The 24,437-nt window shown below is 55.2% G+C and overlaps 1 protein-coding gene across 2 annotated transcripts in view; it reads right to left on the bottom strand.

Moving 5' to 3' along the window:
- The window catches only part of PTPA (protein phosphatase 2 phosphatase activator), a 29,547-nt gene that overhangs the window by 2,772 nt on the left and 2,338 nt on the right, over positions 1-24,437 (bottom strand). The window contains exons 2-9 of one of the 2 annotated variants that reach the window (XM_082695903.1): positions 21,438-21,535; positions 18,331-18,417; positions 14,265-14,390; positions 12,354-12,471; positions 10,115-10,214; positions 9,054-9,178; positions 7,857-7,957; positions 2,573-2,680 (exon numbers count right to left, since the gene is read on the bottom strand). In XM_082695903.1, the coding sequence (XP_082552029.1) occupies positions 2,573-2,680; positions 7,857-7,957; positions 9,054-9,178; positions 10,115-10,214; positions 12,354-12,471; positions 14,265-14,390; positions 18,331-18,417; positions 21,438-21,535 (863 nt within the window). The remainder of the gene's footprint in view (positions 1-2,572; positions 2,681-7,856; positions 7,958-9,053; positions 9,179-10,114; positions 10,215-12,353; positions 12,472-14,264; positions 14,391-18,330; positions 18,418-21,437; positions 21,536-24,437) is intronic. The other variant, XM_082695904.1, reaches the window with a different exon arrangement.

Here is a 24,437-nt window from a genome sequence, read left to right as displayed (position 1 = left end):
GGGGAGCAGGCAGGAGCCGGGTCCCTGGGGTGCGGGGAGGAGGAACAGCAGAGCTCCAGGCCAGAGGCAAAGGCAGCTGCCATTGTGCTTATGTCATCAAGGAAGTGGTGGGAGTTTGTAAAAGGGGCCCCTAGAGCCCTGGAATTCCAGAAAGGGTCAAAGGTCACCCTGCTTCTAGCTCTCACTCAAGAGAAGCTGCAAAGGCCAGAGAGGCTTAGCAGGAGGGGGCAGGGGCACTTTGCCTTGGGGACCCAGAACAAGTCCCCCCAGGGCCCCAGCACAGGAGAAGGACTGGGCTCAAGGTAAGAGGCTACCTGGGGCAAAGGCAGGCCAGGGCTGCAGGACAACAGCAACAGTGGAAGGGAGCCTATGGGCAAGCCTTCTCCCAGCTAGCCGTCGGCGGAGGGGGGCGGTGGCGGTGGACGGGGCAGAAGGGCGTCTTGGGCTCAGTCCACCCCGCACAGACCTTCCAGCTGGAGGCCCAGATCTGGAGGCCCTTCCAGGTGCTGGTGTTTCAAGGGGGAGAAGGGGCTCTCCAGGCCATGACAAGGCCCTCCGGAAGGGAGCGCCAGCAGTGACAGCCTTCGGGAAAGACAGGCCCCGCCACCAGTAAGGGTACTTAACACGTTTCCTCCTCACTTTGGAAAGGCAGGGGCAGAGATGCACACGGCGGGTCCCAAATCCTGAGGCCACCTAATGCCAGGCCTGGTCAGGCCTCTGTGGCAGCTCAGGGGACCAACCCCCCTCCAAGAGCCAGCTCTGGTGGCCCTGATCTTGCTAACCCTGCTCCGGACTTCAAGACTTGTGGGTCCTGCCCACTGACCGAGAGATGACCTGAAAACATGAGTCTTTTCCCTGGGGCCTCTGGGAAGGGGGCAGGCGATCCCACGGGCTCTCAGGGGCCAAAAGACCAAGGGGTACCCACTAGAACCTTATAAACGAGCGCCGAACATCACAGAGATGCGGGGTTCCTAAACCCGGAGTCAGGGGCCCCAGCGCCGTCCGACAGAGGAGTCTGGTCGCCACATAGCCCCCGGCAAGGCTGCCAGCCCACACCACGCCTGCTTGCATGCAGAGCTACAGCTTCCCCCGGGTTTGGGAAGGGCGCACTGGGGTCCCCTGGGGACCCCCCGGTCTGGGCCTGAGCTGCAGGGCCCACGGTGCACAGCCGCAAAAATCCCACAACTTCTAAACTGTTCTGTTTTGTTCCTGCGACTGTGGCGCTGTGTGGAACCCTAGCCCATCAGGCCGGAGCTCTGTGAGGGGAAGGTAGGGGAAGGGGGCAGGGGCTTCTGCTCTGCCCTGAGGGCCACCTACCCCCACCACCCCCATAAGTTTCCAGTGAGTCCTTCGAGGGAGAGCAATGCAGGAAGGGTAGCACTTCGGACCCCAAGCAGGAAAGGCCCAGAGCCCTGGCCGCCAGGAGTCCTGGCCATGGCAGTGGCAGCCGGGAGCAGGGCTGGGAGGCCGGAGGGGTCAGGCGCTCCACTCCCGCTGCACAGAGCCCCCAGCAGTGGGAAGGGGTTCCCCATCGGCACCCACTAGGGGACTGGCGGGGGCAGGTGGGGGGTGTGTCAGGAACAATAGGACACCCAGAAGGCAGTGCCCTGGGAGCTCTCCAGGCAGGGGACAGCTGGACTAGAGGGCCCACTGGGCCAGCCCGGAAGGAGCAGCAGGGCAGCCCGCGCCTCTCAGATTAGAGAGGTATGTGGGCTGGAACCTAAACACAGGATGTGAAGTCCAGAGGAAGGGGACCAGAGGGGGAGGGGGCGGAAGGGAGAGAGAGGGCCAGGCCCGGTCAGTTCCAGCACCATTAACCCCTTCAAGGCCATGCAGAGGGAACAGAGCCAACTGGAAGCATCTATACTACCAAGCCACAGGCGAGCCTCTAATGCCCTCTTCTCCCCGTGCCCCTGCCTCCACTGATGGGGTCTGCGTAAGTGCGGAGCATAATGACATAGACCCAGAGAACCAGCACCCCTCCCTCCGTGGGAGAGGAATGGCCAAACGTCAGGAGATGGGCACGGGACAACATCAAAGACCACCAGCCTGAGGGCGGAAAGAGGGGACTTGGAGAACTCGTGACTCTGGGCGAAGGACTTCACATGGAGGCCCTACCCTGGCCAAGGTCACACAGCTCTGGCATTGGTGTGCACAGATGTGAAAGGAGCTAGCAAAAGGGACAGGATGGCAAGAAAATGTCTCCTCCCTACTTGGTGCCGAAGAGGTGCTCCGGGCCTTCCAGGAGACCCCCACCTGCCCAGGGATCAGACCCACCAACGCCCGAGGAGCACCAACTTGGCTGCTGCCTCCAAAGCCCGTCCGCCTACATGTCCCCGTGGGAGACACGGCTGTGAGGGGCCTCTGGCCATCTGACAGGACCCTGAGTTGCAGGGCCTTGACTCGGTCACAGGGCAGAGCCAGGCCTCAGAGATTCTCTGGGTGCCCATCCCACAGACCGAGAGAGACACTGAGGCCTGCAGCGTCAGAGAAGCTGGCCCAAGATCTGGAGCAAAGCAGCAGGGTGCGGTGGGCAGCCCCAGGATCAGGAGCGCCAGCCCACCCTTCTCACCTCGGCCTTGTACATGCGGATCAGACCCTGGTTCACCTTGGACCAGGAGGGCACGGCGCTGATGTTCCACAGCTGGTTGGAGTGCTCTGCAAAGGGGCCTGTCTTCATCTGGAAAAGAAAATCCACAGCTGGAGAGGCAGGCCACCTAGGAGCTCATCCCCGGATCCCAGCAGCAAGGTCGCACCCATATGTGTACACACGTGTGCACGCACACAAACATGCACACGCACTAAAGCACACACGTGCACACGTATATGTGCACACAGACACGCACACATGCGCATGTATGTTCAGGGACTTGGCTGCACCACCTGGGAGGGAGGGGACACACACACACGCACACGCGTGCACACAGAGGTGCCCGTGAGTATCAGAGACCGACTCTCAATCTGAAAGACCCACAGGGAAAATATAACCTCCAGGGTCATCCTTTCTTCCATAGCCAAAAAAAGGGAGCCCGAGTCCCACCACCCACCACATTCAGCAGCCTCAGAAAAATAAAATCTCGGGCGCCTGAGTGGCTCAGTGGGTTAAGCCGCTGCCTTCGGCTCAGGTCATGATCTCAGGGTCCTGGGATCGAGGCCTGCATCGGGCTCTCTGCTCAGCAGGGAGCCTGCTTCCCTCTCTCTCTCTCTGCCTGCCTCTCTGTCTACTTGTGATCTCTCTCTGTCAAATAAATAAAATCTTTTTTTTTTTTTTAAAGATTTTATTTATTTATTTGACAGAGAGAAATCACAAGTAAATGGAGAGGCAGGCAGAGCGAGAGAGGGAAGCAGGCTCTCTGCTGAGCAGAGAGCCCGATGCGGGACTCGATCCCAGGACTCTGAGATCATGACCTGAGCTGAAGGCAGCGGCTTAACCCACTGAGCCACCCAGGCGCCCTAAATAAATAAAATCTTTAAAAAAAAAAAAAGAAAGAAAAAGAAAATCTCAACCCAAGCCCCAGCTGGGACTCCCAGCAACTCCCCCGCAGCCACAAAGAGCCCCACCAGCACATGGACCTGCTCCCGTTCAGATAAAGAGCAGCAGCAGCCTCCCCGGCCCTCCCCGGCCCCACACCCAGGGCAGGCTCTGCCCGCCCCGCCCCGGGACTCGGGCTGTACCTGCCACAGGCGAAGCTGCAAGAGCCAGGGGAGGGGGTGGTTTTGGGCGAAGGGCAAGGTGGGGAAGACCAAACCCAGGCATCCAACTGCCCTCTGCAGGGCAGGCAAAAGGGAGGGAGGAAAAGAGGGGGCAGACGTGAGCAGGGAGCCGGGAGCACCTGCAGCAGATTCAGGAGGAACGTCTGTTCTGGAAAGCCCACCGGACCTGGCTGGGAGGTTAGGCAGGGATGGCACTGACAGCAGCAAGGGACAGGCTGGAGCAAGGACAGCTCCATTCCTGTCCCTCCTCTTGCCAGAGAGCTTGACCCTCCAGGAAAGAAAGAGACTCTGCAGCCAGCCCAGTGAAGTTCCCACGACACGAAACCACAGCCCTGAGACAGGGAGGCCCTCTGCACCAGGCCGGCACATCTGTAGCTCGAAGGCATTTCAATCCCCCTCAACACTGCCCCCCCAACTCAGAAACAGTACTGATGCTGGCTGCGGGAATGGGGCTCAGCACCCTGAGCCCCAGGCTTCAGAAGAAAGAGTCCGTAAAGCAAAGAGGCTGAGCTGGCAAGGAAGCAGAGACTTGGACCCTGAGTGGGTGGAAGGTTCCAGAAGAGGCTGGGAGCAGAGGTGGGGCTGGAGGAGAGCTGTTCCAGGAAGAAAGGATGGACCCAAAGCTCCTCCATATTGGGCAGAAGAAGAGGGGCCCAGGAACTCATAACACCCCCCATTGCTTGGCAGTGGACTCCCCAGGTGACCCACTCCCATACCATAAGGCCTTGTACCAAACTGCAAGATTTAAGTCCAAAAAGCTCCCATTTACTGCTGTTACCTCCCTCTCCTGGCTAAAATTCCCCCAAAGCCTGTCTCGACCCCCAGATTCAGTAGCAAGGACAACAGACCCCTTCCTCCAGCAGTGAGGGCCACAGCCTGAGGCGGGGCACAGAAACAAGACCCACCCTGGTGGCTGCGGGGCTCTTCCTGGGGTCAGTGCCTACACCCACTATCTTCCCCACCTCTCTATTTCTAAGGCTCCCTCCTCTGTAATAGGGATGGCTGCTGACATCCAGAGCCTTGGGCCGGCAGCCCTTCCAGCAGCTTTGTACCCCGCCCCACCACCTACTCCAGCAGGCTCCACCCCCAGCTACCGTCCCTCCCTCTCGCCCCACCCCTTCCCCCATAGCTCTCAGCTCCTTGGGGACCAGCGCTGGCTCCTGTCCTCTCCTGCACACTTCCAGGCCCAGAGAAGTTCGGGGACCGCTGGAGCGGTGTCATCAGTTTCACTCTGGACAAGGCCTGGTGACCAAACCGCCCCCGAGGTGCCCTGCTGGCCTAGTCCCACAGCATAGCTCCAGAAGCCTGCTCAGCTAGGGCCCCGAGGCCAGGGCCAGCCCAGGATGCTGGGAAACCAGAGGTTCCACCTCATGCGCCAGCCTCACCCACTGGGGTCACAGGAGGGGACCCCAAAAGGCCTCTCTGGCCTGCTGGCAGAGCCCCAGTGGCACTGGCCCTCCCTGTGGAAAAGCCAGAGATGCTATTTCTCGAGAGGGGCTGCCCCACCCCACCCCACCCCCAGGCCTTCAGTGTCCCCAGGTCTCCCTAAGTCCTTCAGAAGGAGACTTTGCAACTCTGGGAAAGGAAAACAGACGAGGAGGATAAAAGGAATCGGGAGCGAGAAGACAAAAAAAAAAAAAAAATTAGCTCATTCTAGCCACAAAGGGAGAAGAGAAAGAGCGAGAACGAGCAAGCAAGCTGCAGTCCCGCAGTGACCCCAGGGGAATCGTGTGAGTCAGAGCAGCCATATTGAGCAGGAAATTACTCACAGACGCTGCGTTCCTGCCTCTCCACTCCCAAGAGAATCGGCCTTTTGTAAATGGTTCCTCTGTCAGTAACTGAGGGGGGATGGGGGGGAGGCTCTGCACAGCGCCTTCCTGTCAGCTCCTTCCCTTCCAGCTGAAATCTGATCCCTCCCTTCCCAAAACTCCAAATTTAGAAGCCAGATTGAAACTGAAATTCTTTTCCTGCCTGCCCTGGGCTCTTAAAGGCGCCAGGGCTGCATTGCCTGAGCCGGCAGAAGCCCTGTGAGGTGGGGTCCCTCTTCTGGGATGCCCAGGGTTACGAGGGCAGGCCCCGGGAGATGGGGAGGAGGATGCCCGGTTCTACTGCCAACTTCTGGCTGTTCTGCTTTTTCTCCTGGCTGCACCAGCCTCCTGATTCCCCAGTCTCCATAGGCAACACTGCCCCCTTCCAGCCTGAAGCACACAGAGCTCCGCAGGGGCCTCCAGGTCCCCTGTGCCCCACCCCTCAATCAGAGTGAGCCAGGCCAGGTCACTCATTCACGAACTGGGGGAACCAGGGGCAGGGACACCCTGGTGCAGGGTGGCAGGGGGCTTGGGGTGGGCGCAGCCAAGCCCGGAGCAACGGAGAACCACCACAACGCAGCAGAGTCCGCTAAGTGCCAGCCCGGGTGGATGAAAGGGAGCCCTCGGCCCTGCTGGCACTCAGTGTTTACCACCATGCCCAAGCACCCAGACCCAGAGTGAGAAGCAGGCCTTGCAGAGAGGGTACAGAACAAGCAAAAACTCTAGGGTCTGCCTCTCCGCCTCTCCCCATGTTAAGGTACCGGAACCTTCTCCAAGTTCGGTGTGCCTTTCGCACCACCTAGTGGCCATTGCAGGATTTCTTCCAGCAGAGGAACAGGGTCCCAAACTTCAGAAAGCTTTTGGGTTTTTATACCAGTATAAGCAACCCAACAAATAAAAATACAACATTTTAACCTGGAATCAATTCCCATCTTCCCTGCGACCCGGCCTGGCTTTCTTCCTTGTTAGTCCCTGACAGGGACCCAGGGGCTTGGCCACCACCAGAGGGAGCCAGAACAGCTGAGCCTTTTATCCCTCCGTGAGCAAAGCAAGGGCTCAGCCTAGAAGGTGCACCCCTTCTCCCCACCCGCTCCTCCCGCTTCTTCCAGAGGCTCCCAGGGCTCCCCAGACCCCCGCATTCCGCTCTGGAAAGAGCAGCACGTGACCAGCTCTCGAGGCAGTGAGCCAGGCTGCCCCGAGTCCTTCCGACCTTGGGCCTGCCACACTGCTGAAGGCAGCAAATCTGAGACTGAGGCAGCGGCCGCCCAGCCATCAGTCCCGGTTCCATTTGCTGACTTGGAAAAACGTGTCCATTCCCCTCTGGCCTCTGGAGTTTGCCAGAGGCCCGAGCCGGATGCTGACCGTGAGGAACCCGAGGCAATGGCTGCTCAGCCAGGCTTCTCCATTCGGGGGGCTCAGAACCCGAGCCAAGAGAGCAGCCCCGGTTGGGAGGAGACCACGGCCGTGCAGGGAGCATCACCGAGCCCAAATGTGCATGTGGGCATTGTTAAGAGAATGGTGGCGAGACCCTCTGCAGACAGCAGAACCAGGGCATGCTTTCAAAGTTTGGGGGCAGGGGGCGAGGTATGCAGCGGCGGGGACGAAAGGTCCTGGCAGCTCCTGAGAGAGGCCCTATGAGCAGTGAGTCCCCAGATCCCGTGCAAAGTCACCTGGCAGGTGTATTTGACACAGGTTCCTGGCTCTTGTCCCTAAGATTCTTGATTCATAAAGCTGGAGTTGGGCACAGGAACGTGGATTTTAACAAGCTCCCTGGGTGACCTTGAGGAAGTGGGAGACCCAGCCTCAGTGGGCAACAGCACCCAGTTACTAAACACCCCCTGCCCGGTGCGCTGGGGGCCCGGGCCTACTTGGTTTACCTCCAGCACCTCATCTGGCCCGTGTCCTCAGGTGCTGACCGAGACACATCCCCTCAGCAGAATTCTAGCCCTGCCGTCCGCCTGAGTGTCCCCGCCTCCTGCATGGGTTTCATCCTGCACAGCCACATGCGTGTGCCGGACAGAGCTCGTGGGCCCCACCCACCCCCTCAGACCAGCTGCATCAGTCACCAAGTGCACAAGCCACCGAGTCCCAGTCCCTCAGCTCCAGTCCCACGGAGTTCCCAGACCACAGATTTGGGGGAGGAGTCCCTAGACAGTCAGAAGCTGGCTTAACCTTTCACAGGCCTAGTGGGGCTTCCTTGTCAATAATCCTCCTTCGAGGACCTGCCATCTTCAAGCAAGAGCTCCAGCTCCTCTGTCCCACTCCAAAGCCATCAGCCTCTGTTGATCTCAGCCGGAGGCCGCCATGGGCTTCTCGCTCACCCCTTCCCCTCACCTCAGTGATAAACAGGATACATTCCAGGAACATGTAGTCCTTGTGGTTCTCATTCACGGCCTTCTCATCCACAAAGTGCCTGGGCTCCAAATACGGGTGGTCTGGGAACAGCAAAGAGCCCCGGGGTTCAGAACGAGACACACCGACAGAGTGCCGCCGCGGCCTGGGGCAGTCTACACCTACCCTGGAGCCATAGTCCCACCGGTGAGCCCTCAACACTTGACCTTGCGGGAGCAATAAATGACGAGTATGTATATGTGTGTGTGCACGTGTGTGTGCGTGTGTGCCTGTGTGTTCTAGTGGAAAGAGCGGAGGCTTTGCCTTTTTCTAGCCATGTGACCTTGACCCAGTGACTTCAGCTCTCTGAGGCTTGGTTTCCTCATCTGTGCAGTGGGGCTATGAACAGCCCCTCCCTCAAGCTGCCTGATGGTTGGAACCACTGGAGAGCCCCGGGCCAGGCGCCCATGCAGGTTTACCCCTTGTCAAGGGTGCCTAGTCTCATGCAGGCAAAGACCCTTCCCAGGGTCACTGAGAAGGTTCTGGGAGATAATCTACCTAAAATGCTTAGAGCAGGGCCTGGCACAGAGCAAATGTGCAAACGCTTATGAATAATATTATCTTGTAGACAGTTCATCCTCCACTGTAGCAGAAGTCACCACCGGACCCTCACCCACCGGAGACCCCCGGGAGCCGCCCCCACCTGGAAAGCAGGGCCAAGTGAGGGGAGCCAGCACAGAGGGCCCACAGGAAGCGGCTCGCTGCCCCGCACTGGGTGGCTGCTCCCTGACGGGCCCCTTGCACACAGCTGGATAATAACAGCGGATGACGCCGGTCACCGAGTCAAAAGAGCCCCTCATTTTCAACATAAAACCCCGCAGCTGCTGCCAGGAGCTGGGGCGCATTTCCCACCAGTCCATTATGCGCCAGGCAAGCGCCCCTGCACCAGCCCTTGTCACTTTCCATTATCTCAGCACACTCTGCCTCCGCCTCCCCCGGCCTGCCACGCTGGCTCGCAGCACAAGGTCGACAGCAAACAGCCTCCGTCAATAGCCGGTCTAATGCCTGCTTTACAAGCTGTCACTGTCGGCCCTGAGCAGCAGCAGCAGCGAGGCAGGAAGGGAGGGGGACGGACAGACCACACACACCCCGCCCCAGGGTGCGCAGGGGAGGACAGGGGGGTAGGCGCCCCTTCAGTACCTATCAGCTGTGAGCTGCCCCAGATGAAGGGCAGAAACTGAAAGTCGTCCAGGCCCCACACGCCCTGGCTGCCGGCTGGCTCCATCCTGTATGTCTTCTGGAGTTTCCGCATAACCTCCAGGTACCTGCGCAGGAGGGAGCGGGAGAAAAGAGGTAGCAGAAAGCAGAGAGACAGTCTCAACCCTTCTGCCACTGGGAGCTCACGGAGGCCAGAAATAAACACCTAAGAGTGTAACTGGTCCCTATTTTCAATTAAAACCTACATGCGTAAGTTATGCATCAGCTGGTACTCTCAAAATGATGTCGCTTTATTTTTTCCTCCCACACAGCCTTCTTTTGGCCCAGGAAGAAAGGGTGATTTAGCGCCACCAACTCCTGACAACAGAGACCCTGAGCAGCAGCCCCAGGCTCTCTAACTCCGGCAGGCCCCTCGGAAGGCTGGTGGGGGTCAGAGCAGATCACCTCCCAGGGCCTGCCGGCTCCGACCTTCCCTTTTCTCGGGGGCTATGTTCCTGTCTCCGGAAGCCCAGGCATCAACATCACCAGAACGGGGCCCGGCACAGCACGGTGCTGTCAGAGGCCTCTGGTGGATGCACACACCTGTGCTGCGGGGCAGGAGGGGGCGGGCAGAGCGGTCAGAGCCCGACTGCGGGGGGGGGGGGGGGCCAGGGTTCAGCTGGCTGTGTGACCTCAGGGATCAGAAGACAGCTGATTTCTCTGGGCCTCCCTTTCTTCATCTACAAAATGGAAATGACGGTCACTGCTGCCTAGGCTGGTGGGGAAATCTAGGAACTAGACACGTGTGGAGCGCTCGGGACATGGCTCGAAATGGCCAGTGCCGCGGAAGCACGAGCGGTCGGCACGTGCCCTTTCCTTCGCTTGTCCTTACTTGAATCTGAACCTGTCAGCAGGCTTTGTGCGCGCCCCATCCACAGCCAAAGCTTGATTAGGACAGGCCAGAAGAAGCAACCAACACTCAGGAGAGCCCTCCGGCACCTGTCCCCAGCCTGGCAGTGAGGAGGAACAGAGACCCCCGCTGCTCTTCTGGTCTTCCCACTCACCGATTGAACACCTTGAAGACAATAGCTATTTGGTCATCTACCCGGAGCACCCCAATCTTGCAGAGGCAGCAGAGGAAAGCAGCGAAGGCTGCTTCATGTCCTGGGGGAGGAAAAAACCAGCCAAGGTTGAGAGTCTTCCAGAAAAAGGAGCAGGACTGTTCTTGGTCTCACCAGAGTCCAACTTACTGAGAACCGCCCCTCTATGGAGGAAGGTTAACATGAGAGATAATGGGGCCTCTGCCTCTTCCAGAAAGACCCAAACCCTTTTGAGAACTAGCACTACTATAATTCTAAAAGGCCCAAGAGGCCGAGGCTGTGGACTTCTTAAACAGACATTCTCATTTTGTTTTGTAGGTTTAACTCACTCGTCAATCGCAATCTATCTGTTGGGTATCTATTAAAAGGGCAGCCAGAGTCCGTGTCAGGCACCATGGAAACTCCATCCATGAATTTGCTTGAGAGTTTATGTTCTGTCAAGATGACAAACATTAAGGAGACAATCACTTCTATAATTCTAGCTCTGAAGGAGGAGGACAGGGTAATAACTGGAGGATATCACGGGGGACCCTGCCATAAGGTTCAAGGAGGTTTCCCTAAGGCAGTAATATTTAATCTGAAAGATGAATTGGAGTTGGTAAGGCCCAGGGTGTGAGGGAACCAAGAAGAGCAATCTACCCAGCAGGAACAGCATGTGCAAAGGTCCTGAGGTGAGGGAAAAAATGGGTTATGTTTGAAGAACACTAAGAAGGCTAGTATAGCTAAAGCAGAGAGGTCAAGAAAGAAAGTGTAAGCAGATGAGGCTGGTGATCAGACAGGCCTTAACTGCCATGTAAAAAGCTTAGACTCAGTATCCTAGGAGTGACGGGAGCCACTGAAGGCTTCCAAGCAGGGAACACATGGTCACGTTACAGGGTCAAAAGGCAGCCCCTTCCATGGGGTCCCTCGCTGGCTCAGTCAGTGGCGCATGTGACTCCTAATCTCAGGGCTGTGAGTTCAAGCCCCATGTTGGGTGTCAAGATTGCTTAAAAAGAAAATCTAGGGGCGCCTGGGTGGCTCAGTGGGTTAAAGCCTCTGCCTTCGGCTCAGGTCATGATCTCAGGGTCCTGGGATCAAGCCCCGCATCGGGCTCTCTGCTCAGCAGGGAGCCTGCTTCCCTTCCTCTCTCTCTGCCTGCTTCTCTGCCTACTTGTGATCTCTGTCTGTCAAAATCTTTAAAAAAAAAAAAAAAGAAAATCTAAAAAAAGAAAAAAAAAAAAGGCACTGCCCTTCCTTTCCCAGTCAGCACTACAGACCCTGGACTGAAATGGCATGGTTCACAGTATTATTTAAAAAAAAAAAAGTATTTGGAGGGAGGCAGGGACTTCCTGTCCCATCTCTGTAGAAAGAAGGTGCCTCCAGGGCCCAGGAAACTTGTGAGTGTTCCTCTCACCTGCACTGTTTCTGATCTCCACCAGCCAGAGTCCCAGCCACCATCGCTCAGGGGCTCTCGCACACCTGACAGCGGAAGAAAAACCCACCCTCGGCTGACCTGGCCAGTCTCCCTTCAGGGTCCTTCCCTGTCGGTCTTAGTCAAAGCCCCACCCCTGGAAGTCTCAAAACACTTGATAAACTGCTCCCCAGCAACAGGGGAGCAGAAGACAATGCCTCCCCAGGACCCAGGTTCAAGGAGGCCCTTCTCCAGGCCTGCCTCCTGGCCTGTGATCCTGTGGAGGAAACTGAGCCCCAGGCAAGGGGAAGGCCTAAGAGAGCAGCCGAACTTGCACTTGCCACTTCAGGGCAGGCCAGAAAGGGGAGCCTACAACCACAGGGTCCTCTCTCAGCGCCCCCCCCCCCCACCAGGCAACCCTTCTCCGAGGTGCCTGCCTGTGCCCTCTCCCAGAGAACTCAGCAGCACACAGACACTGGGCCCGGCAAGGAAATACCACAATGCTGCCAGAAGCTAGGCTCTGGTAAGGGGTCGCCTTGAGATACAGTAAGTGCTCAATAAATTACTTTGCTGCCAGTGATAAGTACAGAGACTGAACAGAAACCAGCACCGCACAGAGCCACCAGGCACGTGGCATCAGCTCCCCCTGGCGGACCAAGACAGAACCGCAGGAGCGGCACGGGGCCTCCCTGCACCCCAGCAGACCCCAAAAGGCTGCCTGCTCAGAGGGCCCCAAGATACCCTGGAGCAAAGAGGAAGCAGCCCAAGGAAAGTGTGCAGTGGAGCCAAGCAAACGCCGGGAGCGGCAGATACCTGTGCCATAGTCGATGCGGGTGGAGTTCCCCACGGCCTCCTTCAGGTAAACAGCCACCTCAGGCACGGCAGCTGCCAGATGGGTGGGGACCACTGTGGCCACCAAGTTTTCTGCTTCCTGATAACACAAGAGACACAAAGTGGAGGCAGCAGATTAGGCAGCATCCTGATGGGCAGGCACCCAGGAGCAGCACTTGGCCGGGGCCCAGCTGGCCACACCAGGCCAGCCCGGCTCCCTGTGCTGACTGGCTACAGAAAGACGAGGTGGGAGACGCTGACCCTTACGCCACAGAGCGACGACCCTGGGGTGGCTTTGCGTCTGCTGGCCCTTCCTCCGGGGGACAAGAGTCTGGGACAAGACAAGAGGGAACCGCAAAGAAGCCGTTCAACTCCCTCACCTGTAAAGCTGCTGCTGTCCCTACAGGGGCCATCTCTCTCTACGTTCCCAGGGCAGCAAGACCATGTGCCGCATGTCCACCAAAACACGCAGGCCAGAATGCTCGTGGCAGCAGTAGTCACAGTAAACAAAATGTGGGAACAGCCCTTCACGGCAGTGCCCCCCGCCCACAGGCCGTGGCCTGGTTAGAAGCCGGGACAGCACAGCAGGCAGCGACGGAAGCGCTCGGCTGCTCCGCACAACACAGGGACTCGCGGAGACAGGACACCGAACGGAACACGTCAGACGTCTGCAAGTTCAAAAACACAGAAGACTACTCTGTGGGATGGAAATCAGAAGAGTTTTGGGGGGTGGGATATCAACTCAAAAGGGGCCCAAAAGTTTTAGAGCTGGAGACAGCTGTTGGCACGAGGGCCAAACCACACTCTGAGAACCAGCAAGCTGTGACGGGATCATTTTCCTCTAAGTTATAACTCAAAAACAATCTTTAAAAAAAAAAAAGACCCTGTGCCGCAGGTGGCTCTTACACAGGGACAGCATTTTGCTGGGTCCTTGGGGCTCCCTCTGCTCCAGGTGGAAACACTGGCCCAGAGAAATGAGGATCCAAGTTTCTCTAGGCTCAGTCTACGGGTACCTGGCAGGAAAATCTCCAGACCCGAGGAAAATCTGGATTCCTAGGCCCGACCTTAGACCTACAGACAAAAGGCTTTTCTAAGGACAGGGCCCATGAGCCTACATTTTTATTTTTTGCTTGCTTTGAACAGGTGTCACTGTTATAGCATTCAAAAACAAAGACATTAAAAAAATAAAAATACCCTGAATTCTACTCCAGAAACCAATACTGTACTGCATGTTAACTACCTGAAATTTAAATAAAAATTAATTAGTAAATGAAAAAAAATCAAGAAAAAGAAGCACAATGCTAAATTCGTTGGGATTTGCCAAGAAAAATATCGAAAAGTAAAAAAGTAAATAAATACACACATTACAAAGGGATGCCCTGAAAAGTCTGTCCCTTCCCCACTCTCCCCTGCCCTCAGAGAAGTTACGGCTCTCATTAATATGCCAGGAAGCCTCTGGCATATCCTTCCACTGATGTTCCTTTATGCAAACTGAGCAGCACAAACATATCTTGTCATTTTTCCCTCTTTCCTACCAAAAAGTAGCCCACCATGTGTCAGACCCCAGGTTCCTCTAACCGACCAATAAATCCCAGGCTGCCTCCCCGCAAGCTCCTGGTCTTTCTCCAGCCGCACGGCACTCCGGGCTCGATCTACTAGTTCATTCTACTGACCCCCTGCACACAGACACGTGGGACACTTGAACCTGTCTTTAACGCAAACGATGACCTCAGTAACAGCCCCCTGCAGAGGACTGGGCAGGGGCAGAGAGTAAAACCATTTGTACTTTTGGTAAAGCAAATCATCATGTTAACAAACTCCCCGGTGATTCTGAGATGCCTGAAAGCTCCTGGACCCTCGCCCAGGCCCCAAGCATGTCCTGTGGCGCCTCACCTCGTCGAGTTTGGCATACCAGGTCCTGTAGGCCTTGTTCCCAAATCGGGAGGGCTGGTCCACCGGAGGGGTCTCATCAATCCACCTGTCCAGAGTGTTGAGAAGGGCGACCAGTTTCTCAATGGCCTGTAGCAAGCAAATAGAGGGGCCCAAGCCACAATGACTAGCAGCCCCCAGCTAGAGCCACAAAAGGAAGTCCCAGCTGCTGCTGGACAATGACCCGTAGGCATGGCATTAAGTGGTAAGTGCTGGGGAGATCACACACTCCTACAGGATTGAGTTCTTAAATCCAACTGTCTGGGGGTGTCCAGATGGCTCAGTCAGTTAAGCGTCTGCTTTCAACTCGGGTCATGATCTCAGGGTCCTAGGATTGAACCCAGCGTCGGGCTCCCTGCTCAGCAAGGAGCCTGCTTGTTCCTCTCCCTCAGCCCCTCCCCCAGCTCATGCTCACTCACTGTCTCACAAATAAATAAATAAATTCTTTAAGACACGGCGCCAGCGCAAGCACTGTTTTGTAGCCTGCTCAATTTCCTCATGAGCCTCATTCCATGTCAACGTGCAAACGTAATTCTACAATAGCCTTTAGTAAGTTCATAGGATTTCATCATGCCAACATACTATACTGTTAAATGTTTGGGTTATTCCCAACTGTTCCCTCCCACAAACGATCTGGGCGGTCCCCCTCTGCAGAGCTCCTGGGTCAAAGGTCCGAACCTGTGTAACGCTTTGTAGGGTCACAGTGTCAGGGAACCCATGTCCCTACACCTTTCCCACAGCAGGCAGGAACCAAGGAATGAGATCAGTGTCACAGGCCAGGGCAGCATTGGCACACAGAATGTTATTCAATGAGGAAATCAGGTGAGGCTGTTGATCCAACAACACAGGGCAGCTAGGAGAGGACTCCTAGGCGTGGCTTGTTAAAAAAAAAAAAAAAAAAAAAAAAGCCAGAACGAAAGGCTGGCGGAGGGCACAAGGCAGAGGGAGGGTATTCAGAGGCAGGCAGCCCTGGAAAAGTAGCCCTTGCCAAGGAGCAGGTTTTGCCCTGTCCACTGGGCACGAGCAGCACAGACAGAGACCTCCAGAAGCCCCTGACACTGGGTATGGCCCAGCAAGATGGTGCCCAGGTGAAAAGCTGTGCGGAGGAAGGCGAGGCTCGGGGAGGTCCGGGCCAAGAGCTGTGGGGGTAGGGCACGTGGACTTGAGCTAATGGAGTACCTGTCAGCCAATGCCCACCCCCACCACACACACCTCCGGGAGGCACAAATCGCACCACAGGCCACACAATCAGCAACCCCGGCATTGTGCAACGGGACAGTGGCCCGAATGTCACCGTCCCTCACCTCCCCTTTCTCTGTGCTTGGGGTGGGAGAGCGAGGAAAAGTCACCTGTAAGAGGGGAAAGCTCCCGGGGTACCAGGCCGAGGCAGAGGGCCCGGGTGACAGAAAGCTGCCCAGCTGAAAAGTGCCACCACGGCCCAGCTTTGCGAAGAAGAACCGGGTCACCAGGAACTGATTAAGGGCAGAGCAAGCCTGGCCCCATGCAGCACCCGGGACTCCAGAGCGATGAGGCAGTAATTCTGGCCCCAGGAAGCGCCAGGCAGACCCAGTTCCCTGGCGGTCTCCGTCTTGGGCAAGGCGCTGAAGGGGATAAAGAACGTGTGGGGAAGCCTCGGAAGCCGGAAGCCGGAAGCCGGGCCCCAGCTGCCAGCTCAGCTGGAGTCATGAATAATTAAAAGGCTCCTAGCTTGTCCTTCTGGAGAGGGCTTTTAGAATGCAGGGGCGGCCTCTATTGTCTGACTGGTTGGGGCCGAGGGGTCTGCCCCTCCGCTGGGGGCCCAGCCCTCAGGAAGCACCGACAACCATTTGAACTACCCTCCTGCTCCCTACACCAGTGCTTCCTTTTACATTTCATGGTCCAGTAAAATTTTCTCCAAACCATGACTTGCCAGTGTTTTCTTTCTCTTTGTCCCCCAACTTAAATATCAAACGAACAACAGAAAAAAAGAAAGAAAGAAAAAAAAAAAAAAAAGCCCCTTATCTACTCACATTTTGCAAAACCCCAAAATGTGAACCCAATATAATCTCAAACTCAAAGAGAGTCTTCTACACACGGGTCTAGACGGTCCACGGGTCTAGACGGACTCACAGCGCCCTTCCTCGCTCCCTTCTCAGCTGGTGGTCTGGAAGCTGCCACCTAGGGCCGCTGGGGCTGCCCGGCTGCCCTCTGGGGCTGCCCGGCTGCCCTCTGGCCAGCTGCCAGCCCTGCAGGAGGCGGCAGGAGTGAGAGGAAGCAGGAGCCCCCAGCAGCTGTGCCGGGGCCCTCCCCCATCTGTGGGCTGAGACCACACGCGGTGAGCCCTGCCTTCCTCGGCCCTGCCAGCTGTGGGCAGAAGCTGGGAGACCTCTGGAGACCAAACTAGTCACTTCTGCCCACCAAGTCATCGCCCTGGCACTGGAATGAACCCCAGCTCTGGAAGCGCCCCCAACTGAAGCAATCACACCACTACTGGAGATGAGAACTTAAAAGTAGCTCACGCTAACAGAAACTAGTCACCTAGTATGTCTGAGGCACTATCCTAATAAGCCTGTGTATGGGATCCCACTGAATCCTCCCCAGGGGCCATGAGTCGGTCTGCTGGCTCCTACACTCCACAGATGAGGAGATAGAGGGTCAGAGGGGATGAAGCCAACAGCTTGGAAGGGAGAGGTTATCCAAACCCAGCCAGCCTGACTCCAGCACCCAAGCGCTTAACCACCCTGCAATCCTGCCGAGAGAAGAGCTCCTGAGCTGAGACACCTGGCCAGAGCGGAGTCTACGACAAAAGCGTGAGGGGAAATTACGGAACCTCGGGGTCTGCTGGGGTAATGAGAACATCCCCTGTGATTAGCCTTCCCCCACCACACTCCCTGCCCACAGAGCACAGCCGAGCTTCCGTCCCCACAGGCTCCAGGACAAGCCCTCTCTCCCCCAACCCAAGAACTCAGTGGGGGGCCAGCCCCCAAGAGAAGGAGGTCTATCCCCAGCACAGGTCCGGCTTCCCTCTGGTGACAGCATAAGACCTCAGCCACCCCACAGCCAGTCAGGGCCCAGGAAGAGATAGGAGGGTCCGGTGGAGAGCCCCGGCTGCGACAGGGCCAGGCCTTACCCAACAGGGTGGAATAAGGCGCTGAGAGGCCTCTCAGGCCCTGGTGTCTAAGATAAGATTCTCAAGGTGACTATGAGCCAACTGGGCTAAGAACCCAAGAGGCCTCTGGAGGCCTGGGACCCAGCCCTGGGAGATGGTATCCACCAAGAGCCAGTAGCCCACAAGCGCACGCCTCCCCACAGCTCTTGTCCTCTCTGTACCCTCAACTCAGCATCCCCGCTTCCAAGAAAGACTCCTTAGGAAAGAGTGCCCACAGATCCATAGGTAAGGATGTGCAAAGCAGCACCATTTAGGGACACGACCTAAAAGTCCACAGTTGGGGCCTGCCTCAATGAGGCAGAATTTAGAAGGCGGCGGGGCAGCAGGAGGAGCTCAGAGAGCAGGTCTGGGTGACATTCCCCAGACTATTCCCAGGGCTGCCCCAGGAGCTGGGCAGGATGGGGAGGACGGTGGGAGGGCGGCTTGCTGTTAACGCACTTTTACTAGTGATCCCTTCAGTGAAGCCCACTTACTTCATCTGTAATCCTTTTTCATTTAAAAAGGTACATGGGGCACCCGGGTGGCTCAGTCGGTTGAGCGGTCGCGTCTGACTCTTGGTTTCAGCTCCGGTCATGATCTCGGGGTCCTGAGATGGAGCCCGGTCAGGATCCGGCGGACCAGTGGGGCTCCGTGCTCACAGCGCTCTCAGCGCGTCCCTCTCCCTCCCCCCACTCACGTGCGCTCTCCCTCTCTCTCTCTCTGTCTCAAATAAATAAATATTTTTGTTAAAGGAAAAGGAATACAAACACCGAAATGTCAACCGCACATGTGCTTGGCGATCTTGTTTCCTGTCTCAGCCTGTTGGGGGCCAGGACCACACGTGACTCTCTGGAGCTATTCCGGGAAGGGCCCTGCTACAGCAGGCTCCCCGCCTGTGCCTACCTCAGAGACTTTGTACTCGAAGGTCAGCTTCTTCCCCTTCACACCTTCATTGAGCGTGAGGATGAATCCAATGTAGTCAGCGTATGCCTACCAAACAGAGTGGGGAGTGGGGGTCAGGAGAGGACTGTCAACCCCTGACCCTCCACACCCCGGCCAGCCCCCAGCTCCACCCAGTTCCCAAAGGGCTCCAAGCTGTCCCCGGACCCCGGCCTGCCAGCAGGAGAAGTAGAACGATAACGCCAAATACCCAACCCATGCCCTCCAGCCTAAAGAGCTGGCAAGCCAATGACCTCTGTGACACCGGAACCCTCAGTCCTTTTGCGGTGTGCTCACTATTCCTGCCAGTGGCTTCTTCTCACAACCTCACAAGGTAAACACTGTCACTATACCCATTTTATAGATGAGGAAACCAAGGCTTCAGGAGAGATGACTTGCCCAAGGTCTCCTAAGATCAGCATCTCATTAGACGTGGAGCTAGGACCCCACAAGTCCTCCAAGTTACACTATACCACCAGGAGTTCAAGGAATACCAGTGAAGGTTCCTCCCCTGCTAGTCTTCCAGATGTTTCCCCCACCAGACAGGCCAGGCTATCCGCCTGCAGTGCAGACCCCCTGCTCCCAGGAGAAGAAACTGTCTTCTGCCCGCAGCCAAGTCCCCCAGCACAGCCAAACCCAGCTTCCACCTGGGCACTCTCCTCCCTGCTTAGTTTCAGGTTACAACGAGCACAGGGAGAAGAAAGCACTGAGTTGCAGGCCCCGGGAGCAAGTGACTTCTGTTCGGTCTTGTTTCTTCCTCATCTCTGTTGTCTCTCATTCTCTTCCTCCTTATCCAAGATGCCAGCAAGAGCCACAACAAGCCCCAGAAACTGACCATTGTGTATCTAGAAGGGACCATTCTTGTACCAAGACCTTCCTACAGCCCATGAACAGCCCCAAGTGGAAATAAGGGGTCACAGAGCAGGTCCGAGCCGTCGTGCTGTCTGCAGCCAGCGTTCACAGTCATTTCTACCAACTACACCAGGATGCAAAGACAGGAAGCAGCAAGGGGCTGCGTCATCCTCCATGGTCCCTGCTCCCCGTGGACCCAAGTCTCTTGGTGACTCAAGCTCAGGTCATTCTTATAAACGAGGCTGTGCGCAATGTCTCCACCAACGCCACCATCCTCATCCCTGTGACAGTGACAACCATGCCCGCAGCTCAGGACAGCTCATGAACGCCTAGCACCGGGCCAGGTACTTTTTGGACTTTGAGTCATTTAAGCCTCCCAACAACCCATTTTACGGTAGAAGAAATAGGCTTGGCCAGCGTAGGCACATTGCCTAAGTCACAAGAAGAGAAAATGGCAACCCTGGGCTTCAAGCTTTGACCTCTCTGACCCAAAGTCCATGCTCTTGGTTGCCACGCTCTGCAGCCTAGTGAAACTGTGTGGACCAGGCACAGAGTCACTTGTCGGGCCATGAACTTGACTGGTGAGCTTTAGAGCAAGTGGAAGTCTTCTATCCAAAATAGTTCAACATACACCCCATCAGAAAAAGTAACCAACACTTCCCAAAAAGCGTTGGTGCCTACAGCAGGATCAACAAACTGCCTACAAAGGGCCAGATAGTAACTATTTTAGGCTCTGCAGGCCATCAAGCCTGGTCCACAAACTCTCAACTCCACCCAGCTCTGCCAGTTAGTGTGAAAGCTGCCGCATACAATATATAAATGAGCCTTGCTGTGTTCCAATAAAACTCTACTTCTAAAAACAGGCAGAAGTCCAGATTAGATGAGCAGGCAGTAATGTCCTGACCCATGGCCTAAAACGGCTCAACCCATGTCTGTCTAGAGACAGAGGACCTGGGCATGAATCTTGAATCTCACCCCACCCACTTGCCAACTGGGCCATTTTGCTAAATGTCTTTATTTCCTGGCCTCACTTTTCTTACCCTCGAAATGGAGATGATTCCCAAAGTCATGATTCCCAAACTTCCCAGAGTTTTTGTGAGGATTTAAATGAGCTAAAATACCTGGCACATCGTAAACACCCGCTCCTCCTAGAAAAAGACCCAGGCAGAAAGCAAGGAACTAAAGCCACGTTTGGATTCAGCCAATCTGCAGGTTCAGGGCAGACTTGTGGTTCTCGACCCAGGCAATCTGGCTCCCAGGCAACTTCCCACAAGCTCTGGAGACATTTTTGGTTCTAAAGGCTTTGCGGGGGGCAGGACTGCTGGCATCTAGCCGGCAGAGACCAGGGAAGGCACTACATGTCCTCCAGTGCACAGGACAGCCCCTACAACAAAGAATTAACCACCCCCAAATGTCAACAGTGCTGAGGTTTAGAAACCTTGAGGTAGGCAAACCCAGATGATGAAAGGACCCAAACTGTGTCCTCGGAGCGGCTGCAGGGACTACGGTGTTTATCCTGGGGAAGATTCAGGGAGAGAATATAACTCGGAAAAGACATGATAACCATCTGCAAATATTTAGGAGGCAGGCTTACGAAAGAGGAGCCAGAAAGGCTTGCATGACCCAGGAAGGAGCCACGGCAATTGCAGGACGTAGGCTCGGTGTCAGCACAGCAGACTCCCTGAAGAGAGGCTGCCCTTCTGTACAAGTGACCCCTCACCGCACCCCAGCCGAGCAGAGCAGGTGTGGGCACGTGGCTGGAGCTGGGACCAAGGCTTTCCCTGGGGTTTTGAAATTGGCATTCTTTTTCTTGGTCCCAATCTTTCCACAGCCTATGCCAGAAGCCCAAGAGGTAGAAGCTCCTATTTTCTGCCCGCTATCACACGGAGCAGCCCGGGAAGCTGGTCTGCACTTCCCCTTGCTCTAGGCCCCAGTTCCCAGGTATTTTTAGGCCCAGCCACATCCTTGGCCTAGGTTTCCATGAGACAGACAACCTCTTCTCTCTTAGACACATTGGCTCCAAGACCAGCTGTAACTCACCCCCGCCCCACCCCACCCCGCCCTGAGAGAGGGACAGCCGGCTCCCCTGTCAGCTCTCTCCCCAGCTCCTAACAGCTCTGCTTCCAAGAGCAGGAAAGGTCAGGAGCTCACTCACTGCCTCTGAAAAAGCCCCAGTTCTTCACCCCCCTGGGGCCCTCCGGTGCAGATACCACCGGTACCTGAGAGCGCTTCCATTTGCCCATGTCTGGAACTGTGTGGATCTCCTTTTTCGGAATGATGAAGCTCTGAGTGGCCGGAGGGATATCCTCCGAAGAATCTTGACAAAGAAAGTGAAGAGGCAAACAGATAAATAGAATCTTCCCCCCAACCCAACCTTCTGCCCCTCTCTGTCTCTCTTGCCGCCCCCACCATGTCTCTCTCTCTCTCTCTCTCTCTCTCTCTCTCACACACACACACACACACACACACACGTTTAAACCAAGACTCCAACCCCCCAGTACCTGGGGTGAACCAGACGTGTACCCCCAGGACAGTCAGCCCAAACCCCTCCTGCCTTTCCACCCCCAGCCCGGAGACCCGCGGGACTGGCGAGCCCCTCAACAACTAACACGGTCCGCTGCTCCGGCTCCTCGTGTCCTCACCTCCGGCTCCCTCACCGGAGAATGGTTAGAAAAATAAAACCAAGTTGACCTTTTAGACAGAAGCAGGCAATTCAAAGAGGGGGGTGTGGAAAATACAAAAGGCCACCGATAAACACTGGGAAAAAATCGCCAACCTCAGAATAAGCAAAGAAACGTAAATGAGACGAGATGGCTTTTCCAGATCCGGGTGGCAGATGAAAACCATCTGGCAGGGACTGGGGGGGGGAAGCCCGAGCTCTCCTGCACGGCTGGTGGAAGTCTGGGTAGAATCTGCCGAGGACGCAACTCAGCACTGACTTCTGAAATAAAAAGCCACACAGACCCACCAAGCCAACAGTTCTACATGTAGACAGCGACCTTGCAGGTGCCCAAAGAAACACACCGAGATAGATACAAAGGCCCTTACTGAACGGAAGAAAGGTAGAAACCGCGTACATATCGACTGACAAGGCAATGGGTAGATAATGATATGGCCATTGAACGGAAATCTTCATAGCTTTTTAAGAAAATGAAGCCTAAATTATTGCCATAGGAAAACAGCCTAAATATTAATAAGTGAAGAAAAAAAAATGAAGCTATGTTATATATAATATAATCTCATTATTGCAGAAAAAGGTATACATACTTGGTATAAATAACACGTCTATCAGCATGTGCGTTGGAGAAAATCTGAAACCCCAAAGTTAGTTAACAGTCATCTCTAGGAGGTAAGATGTGTAAGAGACTTCCATTCCTAAGCTACTTACTGCTATTAAAAACTAGCATTCAGTATGGGGCACCCGGGTGGCTCAGCCAGTTGGGCATCAAACTCCTGATTTCAGCTCAGGTCATGATCTCATGACCTCAGGGTCATGAGATAGAGCCCCACATCGGTCTCCAGGCTAGACATGGAGCCTGCCTAAGATTCTCTCTCTCGGGGTGCCTGGGTGGCTCAGTGAGTTAAGCCTCTGCCTTCCACTCAGGTCATCATCACAGGGTCCTGGAATCGAGCCCAGCATCAGGCATTGGACTCTCTGCTCAGCAGGAAGCCTGCTTCCCCCACCCCGGCCTGCCTCTCTGCCTACTTGTGATCTGTCAAATAAATAAACTCTTTAAAAAAAAAAAAAAAGGATTCTTTCTCTCTCTCTCCTTCTCCCCCACCAACCCCCCCCCCATTCATGGGCCTGCACATGCCCTCTCTCACTCTCGCTCTCATTTTTTAAAAAAGCATACAGTAATTTTGTAATCAGGAAAAAAAAAAAAAAAACCTATTTCAAATGGAGTTTCTATACTTGCAGAAGTTGGGGGAAAGGAAAACAGAGGGCAGTTCCACGTGCTGACCTAGAAGTAAACCTCCCACCAAAGTGGACTGCTTAGTATGAGTGGCCTCCTTTGCCGAAAATATCCAGCCCACACTGTAGGATTCCCTTTACTTTGTGACACTAGGAAATACATGCCCTCAGTCTCTTCTCCGTAATTCCAAAATCCAAAAAGTTCTAAAACCCCAAAGTTTTTAAAGTAAGTTAGGCATAAATTCATTTGGTACACGGGGCACCTGGGTGACTCAGTTGCTTGGGTGACTGCCTTTGGCTCAGGTCCTGATCCTGGAGTCCTCGGACAAGTCCCGCATCCCGCTCCCTACTCGGCAGTAGGGAGTCTGCTTCTCCCGCTGACCCTCCACCTTCTCGTGTTCTCTCTCTCATTCTCTCTCTCTCTCTCAAATAATAAAAATCTTTTTTAAAAAATTCATTTCATACAAAAGTTACACCTAAACCAGCATGAAGACATTTCTATGCTTTGCAGATCCCTCTTAGGGAATTTAGATTTTGCTACAGACGTATTTTTGTTTGATTATGGGGTGCTGCTTTCTGAAATCTGGGAATACTCCGAATTCCAAAATATACCTGGTCCCAAGGGTCTTGGACAGGGGCTGTGCCTGATTCTACTGCTGAAGATCTGTTGTATTAATGAACACCTTCCTTGAAAAGCCCAAACTCTCCAGAAGGAGTCATTCACAACACACGATAAATTTGTCCCCCTGCTGTCCTCCTAAAACCTCGCTGACATTGCCTGAATGGAGAAAGGGGCCAGGGGCCCAAGATGGTTCTGGACCATGTGACATTTGGGAGAATGGAGCATGCCTGGAGAGGCCCTGAGGAAAGGGAAAGCTCTAGGATACCTGGAGACCTGGGCTGATACCTGATACCTGTGCTGAGACCAAGGCAAACTCTGCCTAATTTAAAATTGAAACCACAAAGCCCAAAACACAAATCAGAAACTCTCTTCCTCCTCCCACCTGTTCTATAAGCCCTGTTCCCAGAACCCAACTTGAGGCCCCTACTATTAGTAAATTACTACTTTAAGATACTATTAAATAGGGGTGCCTGGGTGGCTCAGCCGGTGAAGCATCTGCCTTGGGCTCAGGTCATGATATCAGGGTCCTGGGATCCAGCCCCACTTCCGGCTCCCTGCTCAGCTGAGGTCTGCTTCGCCCTCTCCCTCTGCCTCCTCCCTCTTGCTCATGCTCACGCTCTCTCTCTCTTCCAAACAAATAAATAAAATCTTAAAAAAAAAAAAAAGATGCTATTAAATTAAAAG

Source organism: Mustela nivalis (assembly GCF_964662115.1).
Source record: "Mustela nivalis genome assembly, chromosome: 13".
In the NCBI taxonomy this organism is placed as follows: Eukaryota; Metazoa; Chordata; class Mammalia; order Carnivora; family Mustelidae; genus Mustela; species Mustela nivalis.
This window is presented reverse-complemented; position numbering and strand designations above follow the sequence as displayed.